Here is a 17,724-nt window from a genome sequence, read left to right on the forward strand (position 1 = left end):
GCACAAAGGAAGTTCCTTTACACAAGATTTTTATCATTTCAACAGCCTTTTAGAAATGTGGGTGATGACAATATTCACACAGAGAATATTTACCATTAATATAAATATTTAATCATAACATAACAGTAGGTTACAGTGATTCAGTGGGTTTATTATAGCAGTCTCTGTTTTTCAGCGCTTCTAATTCTTCTTCTTACGTGATTCAATATTTATGTATATTTATGTTTCACCTGACTGACGTTTGGCGTGTTTAGCGAAGTCTTCTCTTATCAAACTGTCTAGCAACATTGCCATCATCAAGTAATCCAGTAGAGGAAGCTACTCCAGTGATTACATGACTGAAGGGGTCAAGTCCCCAGTATACCATGACATCATCACCGTGACATCATGTCTTTATTGATGCTGAATTTGTACTGTACTGACTCTTTGACGTCATGTCATATTTTTTTTGTCAAGGGTCCCTTTCATATATAGCCTGGAAATGAATTGCCTGTTTAGGTCAGAGATGGCAATAACAGAGAGGGCCCAACACACGCGCAACTCACCAACAGTGACCAAAAGCAATGAGATCGTAGTTTTGGGGGAGTTTCAATAAAAACCAGCAACTAGAATATGTATAGAGCATTCCCTTTCTTTAACTCTAAATGGAGCTGATGGACTACATAGAGGGGATACATTAATGGAGTTGATGATGTGCTGAAAAAGAGGGACATAAAGTGTCTCTTCATTCAATGAAATCTCTATCAATAGAATTTTCTCTTCCGTCCACTAGATGGAGCGATGGACAGTGTGGGGGCAGCTCCTTTCTCTTTTTCTAAAACATCATCCATACATTATATATATACATACTGAAATGATGCCCTGCAACCAAATCCTTTCTAGAAGTTTATTGAACTTTTTACTACAACACAATGGTTCACATACAATACAGCATAGTGATGAGCCTATATATATACAGGACTGTGATTCTTCACATAATCATGTTGACGCTACAGTATAGGCATACGGAAATAAATAAAAACAAACATTTCTCTGAACAAAGTTAGCCTGTACCATTCTTTTGCATTTTACTATGTCATGGTATGCTATTTTACTTACAAGATTAACAATATATAGCACATGTACTTTAGATATGTTGAAATCAGACAGTGGAACAGCGGGTGACGATATAGTACACATTCCCCCCTCCTTCAGATTGATTTAATATACTTACAACATGATGTCAAATAGAGGGTCTGCTTGGACACGTACAGTAGGGTTTGACCAGAGGGATTTTTTTTCCCCATATGGGATATCACATGATGTTACACACAAAACGAAGGTATTTCTGTAGATTAATCTGCTCAGCGTCGAAAAGCACACACTGATCTGATTACTCATCAGCACTCGCATGGTTTTTGAGTCGATGGGGAAGACAGCGATGGCGGCCCATGGTGGCTATGATTGTGAATGTGAAGCCCTGAGATGTTGTTAATGCCGGTGAAGAGCATGAGACAGAGTGGTGCTGTCTTGAATTAGGCTGTTAAGTATCAGATGACCTGCACTTTACATACTGGGGTCCTATTCGGGCCAATTTGTATGCAGAACGAGTCCAGTCGTTCGAGAAACACTAAACTTTATAGAGAGAAATATTTTTCAATATGTTTGGTGTACAAATGCTGTTTGGTTTTTTAATGCATGTTTCATTTAAGAGCGACACACTTCTGGTCTAATCTCCCCATGACTCATCTCAGCCCGAACACATCCTTACCTTTGTCTCGCTGCTTTCTTCTATCCTGATTGGCTGGTCAGGATTTGTAACAGAAGGATAACAGCTACCGACAACAAGCTTCTATCTGTCCATCCCAGACTGGTGGCTGCTCAGCTGGGGACTCGTTCTCAGACACCTATACATCTGTATGTTAATAGTTAAGCTTTATATGAGGAGACAAATGATGCAGGCATCACATTTTACGTCCAACTAGGTGCCGAATGCATCAAGCACCAGAAAGTTAAGGAAAGTGTTTGAACATCAAAGTACTTGTCTGACCTGCCCTGATGTGGTGAACCCAAACTTTCTGGTCCTCTAAAGCACAAGAACATTTTTTGCAAGCATTTTATTCCCAGCGAAGTCCTGATCCTGTTATATGATGGAGGAGGAATAGGTGTTTGAACGAACTTAAGGAGAATGTAACTACTGCTCCGATGAGAGCATTTAAATCTACTTACAGCTATCGGTGTTCTAAAGTTGCGACTTGCTCTAGAAACTCTAAGATCAGCTCTTATTCAGCATATAAAAGGGTGTAGGTATACTGTAATAAGTGTATAACGAGTAGTTCTAGAGGTAGTAATTACAAATACATGGCGCCGTTCTTGTGATTGATCATGAGACGTCAGCTCTTGTTAAGGCTCGGTATGAAGACTCACAAAGGTGTGGGTGCAAATGCAGGGAGGAAGCCACAAGAAAAATGGACGGGGGCAGCATTACCTGAAATGTACAATGGCATCATACGGCCGCAACATAGCAAAAGGTTTCCTCAACGCAACATAGCAAAAGGTTTCCTCAACGGAGACCGACAGTCACGTCTGTTTCCCTGACACGTCTTAAGACCTCTTCTATTCAATTAAAACTAGACCCAAATGTGTCTTTAAGCCACATTCACAGCCCAGTTTTATATTAAAAGCTAAAATCTAAAGCACTGTGACCAGGATTAAAGGAAACCAGCTCACCCCCGCTCTCTCTCTCTATCTCTCTCTCTCTCTCTCTCTCTGACATCTGTCCAAGTCGATCAGACTGTTCTCTCTCTCGCGGCATACCGGCTCCTGACTGGAATCAGGACACATGCAAAGATTTGAAAGCTAAACCCGCTAAGCGACACGCATGCAGAGTGTGGGTCTTCTGTTACAAGCTGCCGTTACACACTATACTCTTATTTAGGACAGAAAAAGGTCACGCCTGCCTACAGCATGTCATCCACATGATGCCCTTAAGAAGATGTGCGCAGGGGACGGCGGAGGCTGTGCATTCACACAAACAGTTGCTGGTCAAAAACCTCTACTGGGGGTATACAGCACTATTATTTACAACATGTGTGTACTACGTCATCAGGGGAGGAGCCAGCCCGTTTCAGTTCAACTACCTCGGGAGGTAATTAGCAATCCCATGACGAATCGATTGGCCCGAGAGATTGATGAGTTGATTGAGCGAAAAGTTCGGTATTGGAACAAAAAAACGACAACTAATTGTGACTGAATTTACTTCCTGCGGTGACTGAATTGAAAGGGACTGGACCCCAAACCTGAGGGTGAGAGTGGTCACCGTAGGAGCAGGAGGGGCTTCATCTAGTTTGAAGTCTACAGGGCTACAGAGCTTCATCATCTTCATCTGTGATGCAGTGGAGGGAGGGGGAGACAGGCCGCATGCAGATGGGAGGGGAGGGTCCTTGGTCGGGTACAGTGTTTGGTCTTCTTCTGGAGAGAAACGATGAAAGGAAGTTATCGTACGATTAAAAGTTTCTAATGTTTCTTATTAAAGGACCATTGACAGAAATTGGTCTAAAGTGTAAATTTCAGATGATTTATAACATGTGTAAAAGTATTTTTATTGCCTATTGTAAGTAATGCACTGAGATTTTAAAGTGTGCCTGTGTGTGACATCATGCACTTTGTTTATTACCATGGTATTAACTTGCAGCGGTCTCCTGCTGAATGATGTAATGCCTGTTTGAATCATCCACCTCGCTGCCACAGTGAACTTCACTTCTGTTAATGCAGAGACACAAACACAATACTCAGTACCCAACCAGCTCTAAGTGAAGCGTTATCCTACTGGACACTGATAACAACCTGACAAGAATTCATTTATTCCAAGAAACAATAAACCGATTAGTGTTTTACTCTAAACCTACTGTAACTGACAATCTGACATCCTCACCTGTTGTCATTGATGTCTCTCGTTTCAGTGATGTTGTTACCTGTTGGAAAAAAAAAAAAAAAAAAACATTTAATAGATTGATGAACACAATTTATATGGCCTCATCATTAATTGATGCATTGATCCCATATGTGCCAAAGTCTGAGTTATGCTCTTGGACCCACCGTTTTCGATGTTGAGTGGGAAGGACTCCAGTATGTCCCCAGTATATCTCCCTGCTCTGTAGCCCAGTGCTGTGGAAACTCTGGGAACAGAAAAGAAAAATGTGAGGGAGACTTCTCTGATCCACTCATTTGAAAAAATGAAAAATCCAGTTCAACTGAACACACCCGATAATTCTCTGTGCCTATCTTTTCTTCTTCCTTTACTGTTTTTGAGACATTTTGTCCACTCTTTTGACTCTATAGCGCCACCACTGTTAAAGTGAGGTGTGGCCAACTTTGTGTGTTTACAAAGAGCAAGCGACAAATGATCACATTACACCTTTAAACCATCGACCCTGTGGCTGGGACCGGTGGGAGGACGGGGTTAAACTCACGTGTTGCTCTGGACAGAGTTGGGGTTGCAGTTGACGCTGGCGGCGCTCGGCTGTGTCACGTTGCCCTGGAAGAGGGCGTTGCTGTAGGTGTTGGCGTGTTCAGTGGCACGGATGTAAGTGTAGAACGGGTTGGTGGGAGAGCAGACAGGCAGCTGCTTTGGTCTCACTGGCTTAGCTGTCAGAATGATAAATTAATGCAATTCAGGGTAAAGCTATAATAATCCGGGGTGACTGCAGGCCAAAGAGGTTATATAAAAGAAATTTGAATACCCGAGCAATGGCGCAAACAAAAGCATAAATGAAATGATGAAGACTGCAGTACCGATCTGTGCTGCATGGGGGCGCCTCAGGGCATTCTTTGCCCTCATGGCATCCTTGATGCGGTCGACTTCCTGCTGGTAGCGACGGCGGTCCATCATCGCGCCCTCTTTGGCGTCCCTCAGTGCAGTCTCCAGGGCCTTAACTCTCTCAGCAGTAGACCGAAGACGTTTCTCCAGCTTTGGAAGCTCACAACGCAGATCTGCATTGTCACGTACCAGCTGGGGGAGACAGAGAGGGAGGCAGGGGGAGGAAGAAATAATCAGAGGAAAAAAAGGGAAGAACAAATGGTGAAAATATGGAGCGTTTAAGAAGCTAATTCAATTCTTGCTTAGAAATAATGCAGGAAGTACAAATACACAAAAAGCCATACAATTTCAGTAATTTGATGTTTTTTATACAGTTAATATTCTGATTATTGTGAATTGTGCCTCTTGTGTCCTGTGTTTATATAGTAATATGTTTGTATAGTAAAAGGTTACAGTTTTGCCTGGTCCTCACCTGTTTGTGAACCTTTGTAAGTTGGTCCAGGTTATTCTCAAGAAAGGAAATCTTCTGCTTCTGGGTGCAAGACCCCCCGCTATCATCAGGCTCCATTTCGGAACTCTGCAGAGAGGAACACGAAGCATGAAGATGAGAAAATGACTTTATATTTTCCAGTTGCAGAAATGACCCGATGGGGGTTGACAAGAGTTAATCAATCTGATATCAAAATACACAGTGAAGCCCAACAAACAAGACACTTGTAGGCCGAAAACAAGAAATGTTATTCATCCAGATATTCAACTATATCAATATCAAAAAGTCAAGGGGAATGGCGATATTGTATTGAGATTTATGTAATTAAAAGATCTCCTCATCTTTGAGCTGCTTACTTTTTTAACCCGCGACGTGAGGTCTTGAACGAACAGCTTGCGCAGGTTGTGGAGGGTCTGGAGCTCGCGGGCCTGGAGGTCAGACAGATAGAGGGGAGGTTAGGAAGACGACTCTCAATGTAAGAGGTTAGACAAAAGAACAGACTGAGGTAAGACAAGCAAGAGACAGAGATGATGAGGTAGTTTTTACTCACGACGGTCTCCTCCAGACCTTTCAAGTCCTGTTTAGTCTGCTCATGGCGCTCATGCAGGAATCTGTCAAAAACAGCAAAACCATCATGACAAATGAGACGATCTTTCCATGTGCTTCAGGATAATATAATATCTTGTTTTGAGATTCCTCTGCTGGAATTTAAGAGAAGGCAGAGTGGACTGCATCGATATTCCAATGATTTAATATCCTTGTCTATGTCTTCCACCGTAACGCTTACTCCTCCCACACATATGTGGGACTTTACGACACTTACGAGAGCTCCTCCAGGCGCTCACTCTTGGAGTTGTCCTGACACTTCAGGCGCTCAAAGTCGGCGCGAACCTGAGCGAGCTCCAACTCCAGCTTGGAGTTACGACTGTGGGTGTGAAACAAGAGGAAAAAGGGAAAGGGAAGAGTTGAATGCACAGCAAACCGTTATCATTCCACAAAGTTTTTAGATTGTAGATTTAGATGTATGTCATATGCATATAATAGAATATAATGATTAGCAATGAGCGATCGTCACATCGACGGTATCTTAGCGTGAATAGAAAGTACAAAGTGAATAAATATGGGCACGGACTCGGTGAGTTCGTCAATGATCCTCTGCTTCTCATTGATCTCATCCCGCAGGCGGGCCAGCTGCTTGTGATGGAGGCCACGGTGAGACTCTCCCTGCTGACGAGAAACCTTCTGGAAATGAAAAGAGCATAACGTCTCTTCAGAGATGCTGGCTACGATAAAGAAAACTACAAAGTAAAATATATATGAGTCAGATCTCAACACATGTACTCTGCTTGTAATCTGAGGTGACAGGATGCATTTGTCAGAATTTATAGCAATTGTAATCAATTTTCTCAGATTTCAGGCTGGGCACACACGAAGAGTTGCATTAAAAAGTTGCATTAAAAAGCTTCTTACCTTCACATTTCCATCCTCAATCTCGCCCTTCTCTCCATCCTTCTCCTCAAGCAGGGAGTTATCTGGCAGAAGAAAAAGATTGAAAAAGCATTCAAAACAGAGCTACAACCTAATAGCATCTTCAGGTAAATTCCTGAGAAATCATTTTAAAAAAGGATAGCTAGCTATTCTGTACGTTCTTTAGCTTCAATATCCATTTTGTGTGTGGTGTGCATGTTACCCTGGTCTTGCAGCTTGGCCAGCTCTTCGCTCAGGGAGTCATGGCTCTCCTCCAGCAGCCTCTTCTTCTGCTCCACGCTCTGCATGTACTCCGTCAGAGAGCGGATCTTAGCTTCATGCTGTACGAACACAAACGCACACGCAGAAAGGGTTAAACATTTTAAAAAGTCATAAAAAGGCGATCCCAGCCACAACACAAGCAATGATTCATTTGTGCTCCCTCACCTGAGAGATGAGGAGCTGGCAGGAGGAGAGCTCCCTCCCGGTCTCCTCCATCTTGCGGTGGCACTCCAGCTGCATGTTCTCCAGCTGTCGGCAGCGCTTCACCATGCTCTTCACCTCTGACTTGATCTTGCTGATGTAGAGGCGAGCCACCGTGAACTCCTCCTCGATCGCACCGCTAATCTCCACTGGCTGAGAATTGGAGAGAAAAAAAATAATAAAAGTTTCAAAATGTTCGATTCCAGGTTTGTTCCAGGAAACTGAATTAAAAACACACACACTCGGTTGATGATGTACTTTCGCTCTCATTCTCACAACCTCGCATTTAAACCTCTTTTCATAGTTAGGAGCCGGCTCACCAGCTTGATCTCCCCGTTGCCCACGATGGTGCTGAACTCGCTGAGGTCCCTCATCAGACCATTGAGGACGTCAGCGATGCGTTTCCTCTGCTGCCCGCTCACTTCCTGCATCCGAGACAGCTCGGCCTCCAGCTCCAGCAGACTGTTCTGTAACAGAGAAAAGACCAGGTGATCCCCGATGGTTAAAACACATACAGGTTACTCCAAAAAAAGGCATTGTTGCAGCTTCAAGCTTTCGGTTTTAGTGATGAACATTATACTGATTGGTTGTTGGAGACCATATTTTTTGGAGAATATCTAAAAAACGTTTTCAGGAATATTGAAAACCTTCTTAATATGAAAACCTACCATTTTCTGGGACAGTTGGTCAGCCAGCAGCTGGTTCTGCAGGCCTTTCTCCTCCACCTCCTGGCTCTTCTGGTCGTAGTTGATGGCCAGCTCCTCCAGAGCCTGCAGCACTTCCTTCACCTCGGCCTTGGCGCAGTCACTCTCCACCTGAAGCCTGCCGAGTTCAGCCTGGACCTTGTCCCCATCGCCCTTGGATGAGACCAGGAGCTGAAGGGAGGGAGGGAAAAGAAAAGAGAAGGAGACAGATGAGGATCTTCAGTGAAATCATTTACAAACAACATTTTCTCCAGTCATGAATTATGCTGTTTGAAAGTTGAAAGTTTGTGTGAATTTATGTGTACAGACTTCATCCTGGTCCAACATCTGCTGCTTCAGTTTCTCCACCACCTGGCACTGCAGGTTGATCTCATCATCCTGCATAAACATGATATGATCATAAATACCAGCCTCACCACCATTCTGACTCTATGTGACATGAAAAAAACTGTATTCATCGTCTTTGTATATGTATTACATTTATAAATCCATATTTACATTTTAGTCTGCTTACATTGTGCTATAGAGGTGTGATTTCACTCAAGCTAAAGCAAACTAAGTGTCTGGTGTAATTGGTATGTTCATGTTTTTCTGTCTGGACCTTGTCGTCCAGCTGCTTGTACAGCTTGCGGATCTCCTCCTCATACTTCTGCCGCTCCTCCTCAGAAATGCGGACCACAATGGAGGAGGTGTCATTGTCCAGAACGGGACGCTCCTCCACTGCCTCAATACGGGTCACCGTTTCTGGCGTGGTCTGCTCCGTCTCAGGTACGTCTTCTCCTGAGGGGGAGGGAGGAAGGAGCGAAGAGGACAGAGATGTGCATCAGAAAAAGACTGATTTTTTTGTTATGATGTGAGCACAGAAGAGCTAATGTTATGCAGCTGAAATGAGGCTTCTTCTGGAATTCCGTTGGTCAGAAACCTCTTAACGTGTCTCACCATTCCTCCAACGGTTGAGCTCAATCTCCAACTTCTGGATGGTGTCCTTCAGAGTCTTGTTCTTCTCCTTCTCCTTCTCGAACTTCCTCTTCCACTGCTCGGCCGTCAGCTCCAGGTTGATGGAGGCGGTGTTCCTGATGGTTTTGGCACTGTGACAGAGGAGAGGGGGCGGGATCTGAATCAGTATTTTATGTGATTAAGGGAAGGACTGATGATCAGTGTTTCTGTTCAATTCTACTTGATAATAAACCCCAAATTCTACTTTATGTTGGTCATATAGTTTTCAGTGAATTTGTATTTTATAAAACATTATGTGAGACTCAGAAAGTGTTTAATACGTCCCTGGTGATAGAACAGTATTCCTACAAATGTAATACAAGTGCAATATAGTCAGGTAGTATCTGCATCTGCCTTATTTAAGGTCTTACAGTTTGGGTTCTTGCTGAAAACATGGCAGCATGTGAAAAAAACTGTTTGTGATCCTCACACTACAATGTCTTTACATCGCTGCACTGACTTTAACTTTTCATATATTTATGTGCATATTTTATGTATTTACCGTTGCCCAAACATCAGAGTCGACTTGGTCTCGGCGTCGTTGTAGCTGGAGGGAGAGCAGCAGATGAACATGGTGGTGCGACAGTTACCACCCAGGGAGTCCTGCAGGATGCGGGTCATTTTGCTGTCGCGGTACGGCACATGAGTTTTCTGCAGGGGAGAGAGGGGGAGAGAGAGAGGAGAGGATGGAAGAGCAGGGTGATGGAGAGAAGAAGCAGGGAGGAAGAAGGGAGAGGAAAGGAAAGGAGGAAAAAAGATCAACAGACTATTTGGAGCTTAAAGAATGAACGATAATGTTTTGTTTGCTTTCCTTTAATGTTGAGAAAATACTTTACATCAGCCTCCTAAATGTCATACATATTGGCTATGCATGCAGTATTCTCCAAAATACCAGAGCAAGACAAATCAAACAGTAAGTAATACCACTTTTCACCACTATTTAGCTGATGTATTTTGCTTTAATCTGTATCTCTCCTGGTCTATTTTAATCCTAAGTGTGAATTGTTCCTCTACCGCTGACATAGAGGGAAGTCGTGTAAAGCTCACCGTGCCCTCAGCTAAAGCAGAGATGACATTTCCCAGAGCAGAAAGCGACTTGTTGATGTTTTTAGCTTCATCCAGGACGGCTCCTGCAGCTCCGGTCTTACTGACCTGGAATAAAGAACCAGAGTCAGTGAAGTCAAACACGAGAGGCTGAACAGCTGAAGAAAAATACAGAAATCATTCATTTGAAGTCGCTGAATTGCAGTTTGGGGGTTGATGATGTATAAACAAGAGCGTCTCCTGCCTTCTCACTGCCAGCCAGATCCACCAGGTACAGTTTTCCACACAGTTTCTGCTCCGTCTCCACATGCTCCTGCTTGATGTTGATCAGGAAGATGCTGTGACTGCGGGAACTGTGCTCATTCATGTCTGCGCAAAGACAGGAGCAACACAACAGATGGATGCAAAGAAAGGGTAAAGAGGCTTCTCTGCAGTGAACATTTGCTACTAAAATTAGGGTTTAAAACACATAATTTTCACAATAGAAAATGTTGCTGAAGAATGGAAACCACATGTGAAATCATGGAGATTTCAAATATAATATAATAAACTCACCATTTGAACATGACGCACCGACATACATGTAAACCTTGTTTTACCAAACATGCTTCTCTCCTATCTACCAGCAGTACTTGTCACAGTTGAGTGGAACTATTAACAGATTATTTAAAGTCATTTACCGGTGCATTTGAGAACAAGTCATTACTGCAGTAGAATGATATCATCATTTCACGGCGTTCAGATAACAAGCTGCGCTGATCTAAATGCCTCTCTCCGTTAGGACGGTCCGGAAGTTCAGGTTTCTCTGCAGGTGATATCTGAGGGCATCAGCTCGGTGTCTGCAGAATGTCTCCCCATAAGTCTGCTATCAGCATATTGCTCTGCAGCACCGTGAGTCAGCAGGCTTCGACCAGAAGCTGAGCTGCTCTTGAACGCAGCCTCAAGCAACTCGGATCCACGGCTGCTTAAGTTCAGTTGATTTTCAAAGGTAGATTGTTCTAAAATGTCATTGCTATCACATAATAAAGCATTAACACGTTGGTATTATTCTGCTCTATGGAGACAACTTTCTTTTACTCTGAGTAAATATTACATACATAATAGGTATAAGATATATTTCTTTTCATCATCTCCCACACAACTATGTAAAATCTGTAAAAGTCCAAACCTGAACAATCCTCTAGCTCAGACTATCTATGCATGCCTGTTATACAAACATGACTGTTCATTTAATGCTGTAAAGGAAGCAGGAAATAAATCATAATAGTGATTTTTCATGCACCGAGGCACTCGAAGCAGCACAGCTCAGTGTTAAGAGTATTCGTTGGGTCAGACTCTATTTTATTGGCCTGTCTGGTTAGATCTGCTCAGTGGATGATAACGCCTCTGTTTTTTTATAGCGGGCTATTCTAGATGAGGAATCAGAGCTCTTCATCTTTAAGTTGTGACAGGATGCAGAATTCTCACAGTCAACAATACGTAACTGTAGCCGAGTATGCGGCTATATATCTGTATAGAAAGACATTTGATTGAACCCTGCTGAACACACACATCTGTCTGTTTTGTTAAAAGAGAGGACTTCACCCTCTCTTTGATTGGATATACGGCCCCAAAGTGCATACTGTCTTGTATACGTCTATTATGATGAAGAATTTGATTTCTAAATCAACATTAAGCACATCTGTGCTTCTCATTGCACACATAGACCTGTTATATCCCTGTGTTTACAAGTATTTCTGATGTAGCATTAAAATGTTGTTGGTCTTTCATATAAAAGACCTGTGGACTTATTCATTTTTTTTCCAAACATAAATCATTCCCCTGCATTGATTAAATCACCATGAGTCACTGCACTATTATTTGTACCCATATAAAGTGTTGCCCAATTCACTTTGTTTAAATGCGTGTGTCACTCTGATCCATGATTCATCTCTTATTGCCGACATGCTGAGAATATCAGAGTTTCATTGTCAGGAAGCTGCAGTGACTCATCTTAAGGTGACTAAGGACTCGTACTGAGAAGCAGGAATGTTGATGCAAGCATTGTTTTTATCTTGTGTGTTTTTTGTCCTGTCCTGAATTACAATATTCATGTCTGTATAGTGTGTGTCTTTGTTGTAACAGCAATATTCTGAGATAAAGACTCACTGGTCACAGCAACATGGCGGGCGGCTTTGCCCTCATCGATCACATCCATCACCTCATCAGGGCTGGAAACAAAACGCTCAGTGCATCCCTGAGGAGAGGAGAGAGAGGGAGAGAGGGAGAGAGAGGGAGGGAAAGAGAGAGAGGGAGAGAGGGGGAGGGAGGGAGAGAGACCGCCTTAATGTTGTAGATCTGATGCTTGACACAGGTAGACTTTCAGCTGAAAAGATTAAATACAAACCTTGACATATGGCACCCTATTCTTGTCCTCATGAACAGACAGGTTGGTCTTAGTCACTAACAAAAAAACAAAACATAACAGAGAACATTTAAGATGATGGACATTTTAAAGTATTTTTAAAACAAAGTATGACAAAGCCACAGAGGAGCTACAGAAGCACATTTCACACATTAGCACTAACCGTCCAGAAGGTCACGGATTTTGTCCATGTAGATTTCAAAGTATGAAACCTGTTGGAGAAGGGAAAAAAAATAGGGAAACCAATATTAGGTCAGGGTGAAATGTGTCATTATGAAAAACTCTCTTTAAAATAAAGGATTAATACAAGAAACATAACACAACACAGGAGGTCATAATACTCTACCTTGATGTGGAATTCCAGATTTTCATCCATGGCAAAGATGTGGTTGAAAATGTCCTCAGCGATGCGAGGAATGATACCCATCTGGTGACGGTCGTGCAGCTTGCCCTGTAACAGGAAGTCACAGATAAAGGTATTACTTTATGCAATAAATGCCTTTGAATTCTCATAAAATGTCTGTTATATCAAAGTTGAGGACAGTAAAAGGCTTGGGGGGGGGGGGGGGGGGGGGCCGTCCTAGTGGATCCATTAAAAGTGAACATTAAAATGACATTAAAATCTCAGAAATCATGTCATTTGTGAAACAAATGGAAAAAACACCCTGAAATAAATAAAGTTCAGTGGTTGAAGGCTTTACTCTGCGGTTCCATCTCTCCAGATCTAAGTGGTTGAAAGATATTAAAGCTCATTTAATTGGTCTGAACACTACCTCCATGGTGTGAGTCTTCCCGGAGGAGGTTTGTCCATATGCGAAGATAGTGCCATTGTATCCACCCAGAACATCTACAAGGAAAAACAAAGCCACAAATGAGACCACAACACATACACACGTTTTCAATTATCTGACATATTTGTACGCGGCTCATCATCATCCATACCCTTGACGATCTGCTTGGCGCAGGTGTTGTACACCTGCTCCTGGGTGGTGTTGGTTGGAAACACTCGATCAAACGCATAGGACTTCCCCTGTGGAGATAAACAACAACCATGTCACCATGTGATGTCATTCCTGTGAGGTACACGGTGACTGAGTCATCATTTGTTGAATGAAACATATCGACCCCGTAGTGAAAACTTCAAAACAATTATTCTGATGATCTCACATCACACGAAAAAAAGAAATATTTGCTTTAAGGTTGAAGCAATGTCTCTTTAAAGCATTCCTTAAAAATGTTCTCAGAAAAAAATCTCTTTCTAAGAAAGCAATATCATGATCTCTGAGAATGCCTTAGCGCTGCTACCATAGTTGTGGTTTGCACAACGCTGCTTTCATCTTTCCAACTGTGAGCCCACAGAAAAAGAAGATGGCATCAGCAGACAGTGAGAAAACCAGCTCTGCAGTGCTTCTTTCTCCCAGCTAGTCAGAGCCATATTTCATCCAGGACCTGGCAACGTCACAAAACAAACCCAAAAACCTCCCTTTTTCATTGTTAGCTTTTGAGCTAACATAGGAACAGAGTGGTATGAAAGACTAATTTACAGCTGTGTATCCAGTGAGGGGCTATTAGCCTACTAGCCTTTCTGCAGTAGCCTCAGGTGTAGCTTGTGTACCAAGAGACTCGTGCTACGTTTTGGCTGAATGCTAATAACATAAAACAATCATCTTTTTTTCATTCATTCAACATTCATCTTTGTTGAAGGAGTAGTATGGGAAATGCTGTATGCTCATTCATTTTCATTCAGAGAGTTGTTGTGAATGAACGGGAGGCTGTTAGCTTAGCTTAGCATAAAGTCTGGAAACAGGGGGACCAGCTAGCCTAGGAACAAACTGCAAAAACCAAAAGTGTTGGTTTGAAGGAGTTTAGGCCAGCTTCCCCTGCTTTCAGTCGCTCAGCTACATAGCTACTTTGTTGTTTATTTGTCTCGCGGCTGAAGCGTCATATTTAACAGACAGATATAAAAGTGGTATCACTCTTCTCATCTCCCTCTCACAAAGGCAATAGACTTATCATATGTCCTAAAATATTGATTTGTACCCATAAATGAGGAATGTTCAAATTGTAGTGTTTCCTGTGGATTTAACTCAAGTCAAATCAACAGGAATGCATTATGTTCATTTAAAAAAATGAAAATGTGCCCTAAAAATAAATCAGTTGACAAGCATCGCTACAGAAAACAAGCAATTAAACCCCTGAAAGTCAACATCCTATCTGATACAGAGGCCACGCCAGAAGTGGCGCGATAATGTGGGCTGCCAGACCGTGAGCTGTATTAAATGTCATTAGCAAATTGAGTCATCGGCAGACCACCCCCATGACGGAGTGCTTTACCAGAGGGGGAGGAGGCACAGAAAGACATTACAAAGGATGACGGATGAGCAAAGGAGAAACAATTGTGAGAGAGGCAGGCACAAAATAACAGAGAGAGAGAGAAGGAGATGGAAAATTCAAAGAGAGACGGACAGACGGATGGAGATAGAGACAAGACAAAGCAGGTCAGCCTGTGATGCATAACCTCGCTGGATGATTATCGATCCTCTCGGTGGGCAATTAGAGAGATCAGTTTCTGACTCTATCCATCGTCATGCTGAGAGGAGACAGGAAGGTCGAGACGTTTCCATTATCACCGGAGAACGTTTCCATGTGGATTCCTCCCTCTGCACATTACATTCATCAGCCTTAGGAGAACCAAAGCAAACTGCTCGTCTCCATTTAACTCACTCAATCCCAAAGACTGCGTTGGGACCCGGCAGTGGATCACAGGAGATTTTATTGGGGTTCCCAAATGAATTTGCTGAATTTCTTTCAGTCTTGTATTGAACATTTTTATTTGCAGTACACCTTTGAGGCACATGAGGGAGCCTTGATGTTCATATAAATCTGATCATTGGAGTGTGTGCATGTGGAATGTAGTGTTACATAATATGAAAGGCTAGCATACATTCTGTTTGCTTTAATGGGAGTAGGAAATTACATGAAATCCTGCTAACTCTCCCCAAATTCATTCAAGTGACGTTCAATTTTGAAGAAATTATGTTTTTGATGCACAAAAATACATGAAGGTGACAATGTTTTGCAGTGTTGGATAAACTGTAGAATATTTTCTCAGTTTGGACAAAAATCGAACTCAAGTTCCCTGAAAGTGTTCACCACACATCACACAGTTGCAGACTCTCCAGCTGTTACACATTCAGAACATAAGAGACTCACTGTTGTATTCTCTATCCTTGTGTACAAACAGAAATTAATAATCAGAGTAAACAAGACATCAGATTTTGTCCACGCAGCTCCCTTTTCTTCAACATCTACATCCTGCACCACATATCTGTCTGCACTCGCTGACTAATGAACCCACAATATAACGGAATTGAATAGAATAGAAAGCTTGCTGTGGTGAAGCCCTTCATGGCAGAATTAATGAGGCCATATGGGCTAATTAACTTGGTCATGAATGGACCAATCAATATCAGCATGGCAAATACTTTACATTAATTAATGTCTATCTGAGAGTTGTATTGGACGTGTTATGAAACGGGATTATTAATTCAGCCATGATCAGATTGACTGACCCTCAGAGAAATATATATATATATATAATTTACTGCTCATCATGTGTTGGCTGCTCCATCTCAAACGTGTCATGTGACGTGCTGTGTGTTTATGATAACAAGGTGTTGGCTGCGTTCCATTCAAGGCTACAGCGCAGACCTCAGTCAGCTGATGCACGAGGCCAGTTTGCGCACTTGTATAAAAATGACACGTATTTGTGCTTTGTCATGTTAAGAAAAAGGGGGAGAATGTGGAGGAAACCTATTCCCCCTGTGCTGTACCGATTATCGTGTTTTTCTCACTTCTGCCGATCCGCGACCCAAACAGACGAGCTGGTGATTTATTGATGAAGGGCCTGCATGCACAACAAAGCGCCTCTCTTTACTCACCCCGACGGCGACGGTGTCGTCTCCTGTGAATTTGGGGATGAACTGGTCCCCGCGTACGATCTCCGACTGGTTGAGAGGACGGAAGCGACACAGCACTTTTATGTTACACTCGTTTGGGATGTCGGCCATTGCGCAGATTGAAGGAGGAGGAGGAGGAGGAGGAGGAGGGGGGATGCTTCTGTGCGCTGAGCGGAGATGCTGCTGAGGCTGGAGGGCGACCCGTCGCTGATCGGGCCCGATCTGACCGTCAAAATAAACGACGAGAGACGCGCAGGGACTTTGTCCTTCCTCGTCGAGGCTCCTCTGGGCTGGTTGGACGGTTTCACCCCGACAGGCCACAGAGAGGATGCGACGTATTTACGCGCAGCTGGACGGCGTTTGCTTGTCGCAGAGGCGGGCAGGCAAAATTAGGTGTCAAACCGCAAAACGATCCCCTACATAATTAAAGCAACACTCAGATGTTACTCGATTCCCCTTATAGGTTTGTTTTCAAGCCGTCCGTCTCTCCTCTGTGTTCCTTTCCTCTCTTCCTTTTCGGATGCGCCGCTGAATGTGCGTCAGGCCGGCTGAAGGTGAGATGATGCTGGAAGGGCAGTGAGGTAAAGCTGCTGTTACTGCTGGTCGGCCTGCTCTGGTCGCCACAGCGCCCTCTATCGGGAAGTAACGGAAGGGCGTGGTCTGCTTCCGTCTCTTTAAAGTGGTACCCACAGCATCGTCAGCTCAGCATCCCGACAGGCAGGCGGAAACCGGATCCCCGTGCTGCAGCGTCACATCCTCACAGAGACGTGAAGGATAACTTCATCGCTCTCAGGCCAGATGATGCAGCGACTTATCTTCAAACTCACGCTCAGGTCCATCTCCGATGCCTGAACAAGGTTCCTGGAAGGCAGGAGAAACCATTTTGGGAAGGCGAGGAGATTATTGATTAAAACTGAGCTTAGGCCTCGTCTTGAAGGAGCACCACAGTGTCTGGTGAGAGACTGTGATGATGATGCAGCATAATGTCAAACCTGAAAACACATTATCATGCCCTTATAAAAAACAAAACAAGACAATAAATTAGTGATACAGATATAATTCAGAATGCAATTATTTTAAGGCTGCACAAACCTGTCGATCTCATTTAATTAATTCTGGATATTTTCAATTCAATCTATAAATTATTGTGATAAAGACAAATAAATAGTAAAAAAAGAAGGAAAATAAAGACCTGAAAACACACTTCTTTCACTGAGATAATAAACTTGGATTTGTTGTTTACTGAAGGTCAATAACGATGCAAAAATAACCTATACACTGACCAATATATGGGTATGAGACTTCTTTTTAAGCTATCAAACAAATGTCAAATACATTTCTTTTTTTAGCAACAGCCTATGATTATATGCCCATGTTTC

The 17,724-nt window shown here is 42.9% G+C and overlaps 1 protein-coding gene across 1 annotated transcript; it reads right to left on the bottom strand.

The window, feature by feature from the left end:
- Nucleotides 1–2,538: 2,538 nt before the first annotated feature.
- kif5aa (kinesin family member 5A, a) lies at nucleotides 2,539–16,845 on the bottom strand. The gene is made up of 29 exons (XM_084015859.1): nucleotides 16,328–16,845; nucleotides 13,329–13,416; nucleotides 13,160–13,233; nucleotides 12,733–12,837; nucleotides 12,550–12,598; nucleotides 12,369–12,424; nucleotides 12,131–12,218; nucleotides 10,227–10,351; nucleotides 9,986–10,090; nucleotides 9,441–9,589; nucleotides 8,882–9,030; nucleotides 8,544–8,722; nucleotides 8,252–8,320; nucleotides 7,907–8,113; nucleotides 7,559–7,705; nucleotides 7,203–7,391; nucleotides 6,979–7,096; nucleotides 6,759–6,820; nucleotides 6,421–6,530; nucleotides 6,112–6,213; nucleotides 5,839–5,899; nucleotides 5,645–5,716; nucleotides 5,271–5,375; nucleotides 4,774–4,990; nucleotides 4,452–4,626; nucleotides 4,078–4,157; nucleotides 3,914–3,953; nucleotides 3,656–3,741; nucleotides 2,539–3,450 (listed from the first exon to the last, which is right to left on the bottom strand). The coding sequence occupies exons 1-28, from the start codon at nucleotides 16,454–16,456 to the stop codon at nucleotides 3,663–3,665; spliced, it is 3,129 nt and encodes a 1,042-aa protein (XP_083871985.1). The 5' UTR covers nucleotides 16,457–16,845; the 3' UTR covers nucleotides 2,539–3,450; nucleotides 3,656–3,662.
- Between the last annotated feature and the right edge of the window lie 879 nt (nucleotides 16,846–17,724).

This window comes from Eutrigla gurnardus (genome assembly GCF_963514095.1).
Source record: "Eutrigla gurnardus genome assembly, chromosome: 8".
NCBI classification, from domain to species: domain Eukaryota; kingdom Metazoa; phylum Chordata; class Actinopteri; order Perciformes; family Triglidae; genus Eutrigla; species Eutrigla gurnardus.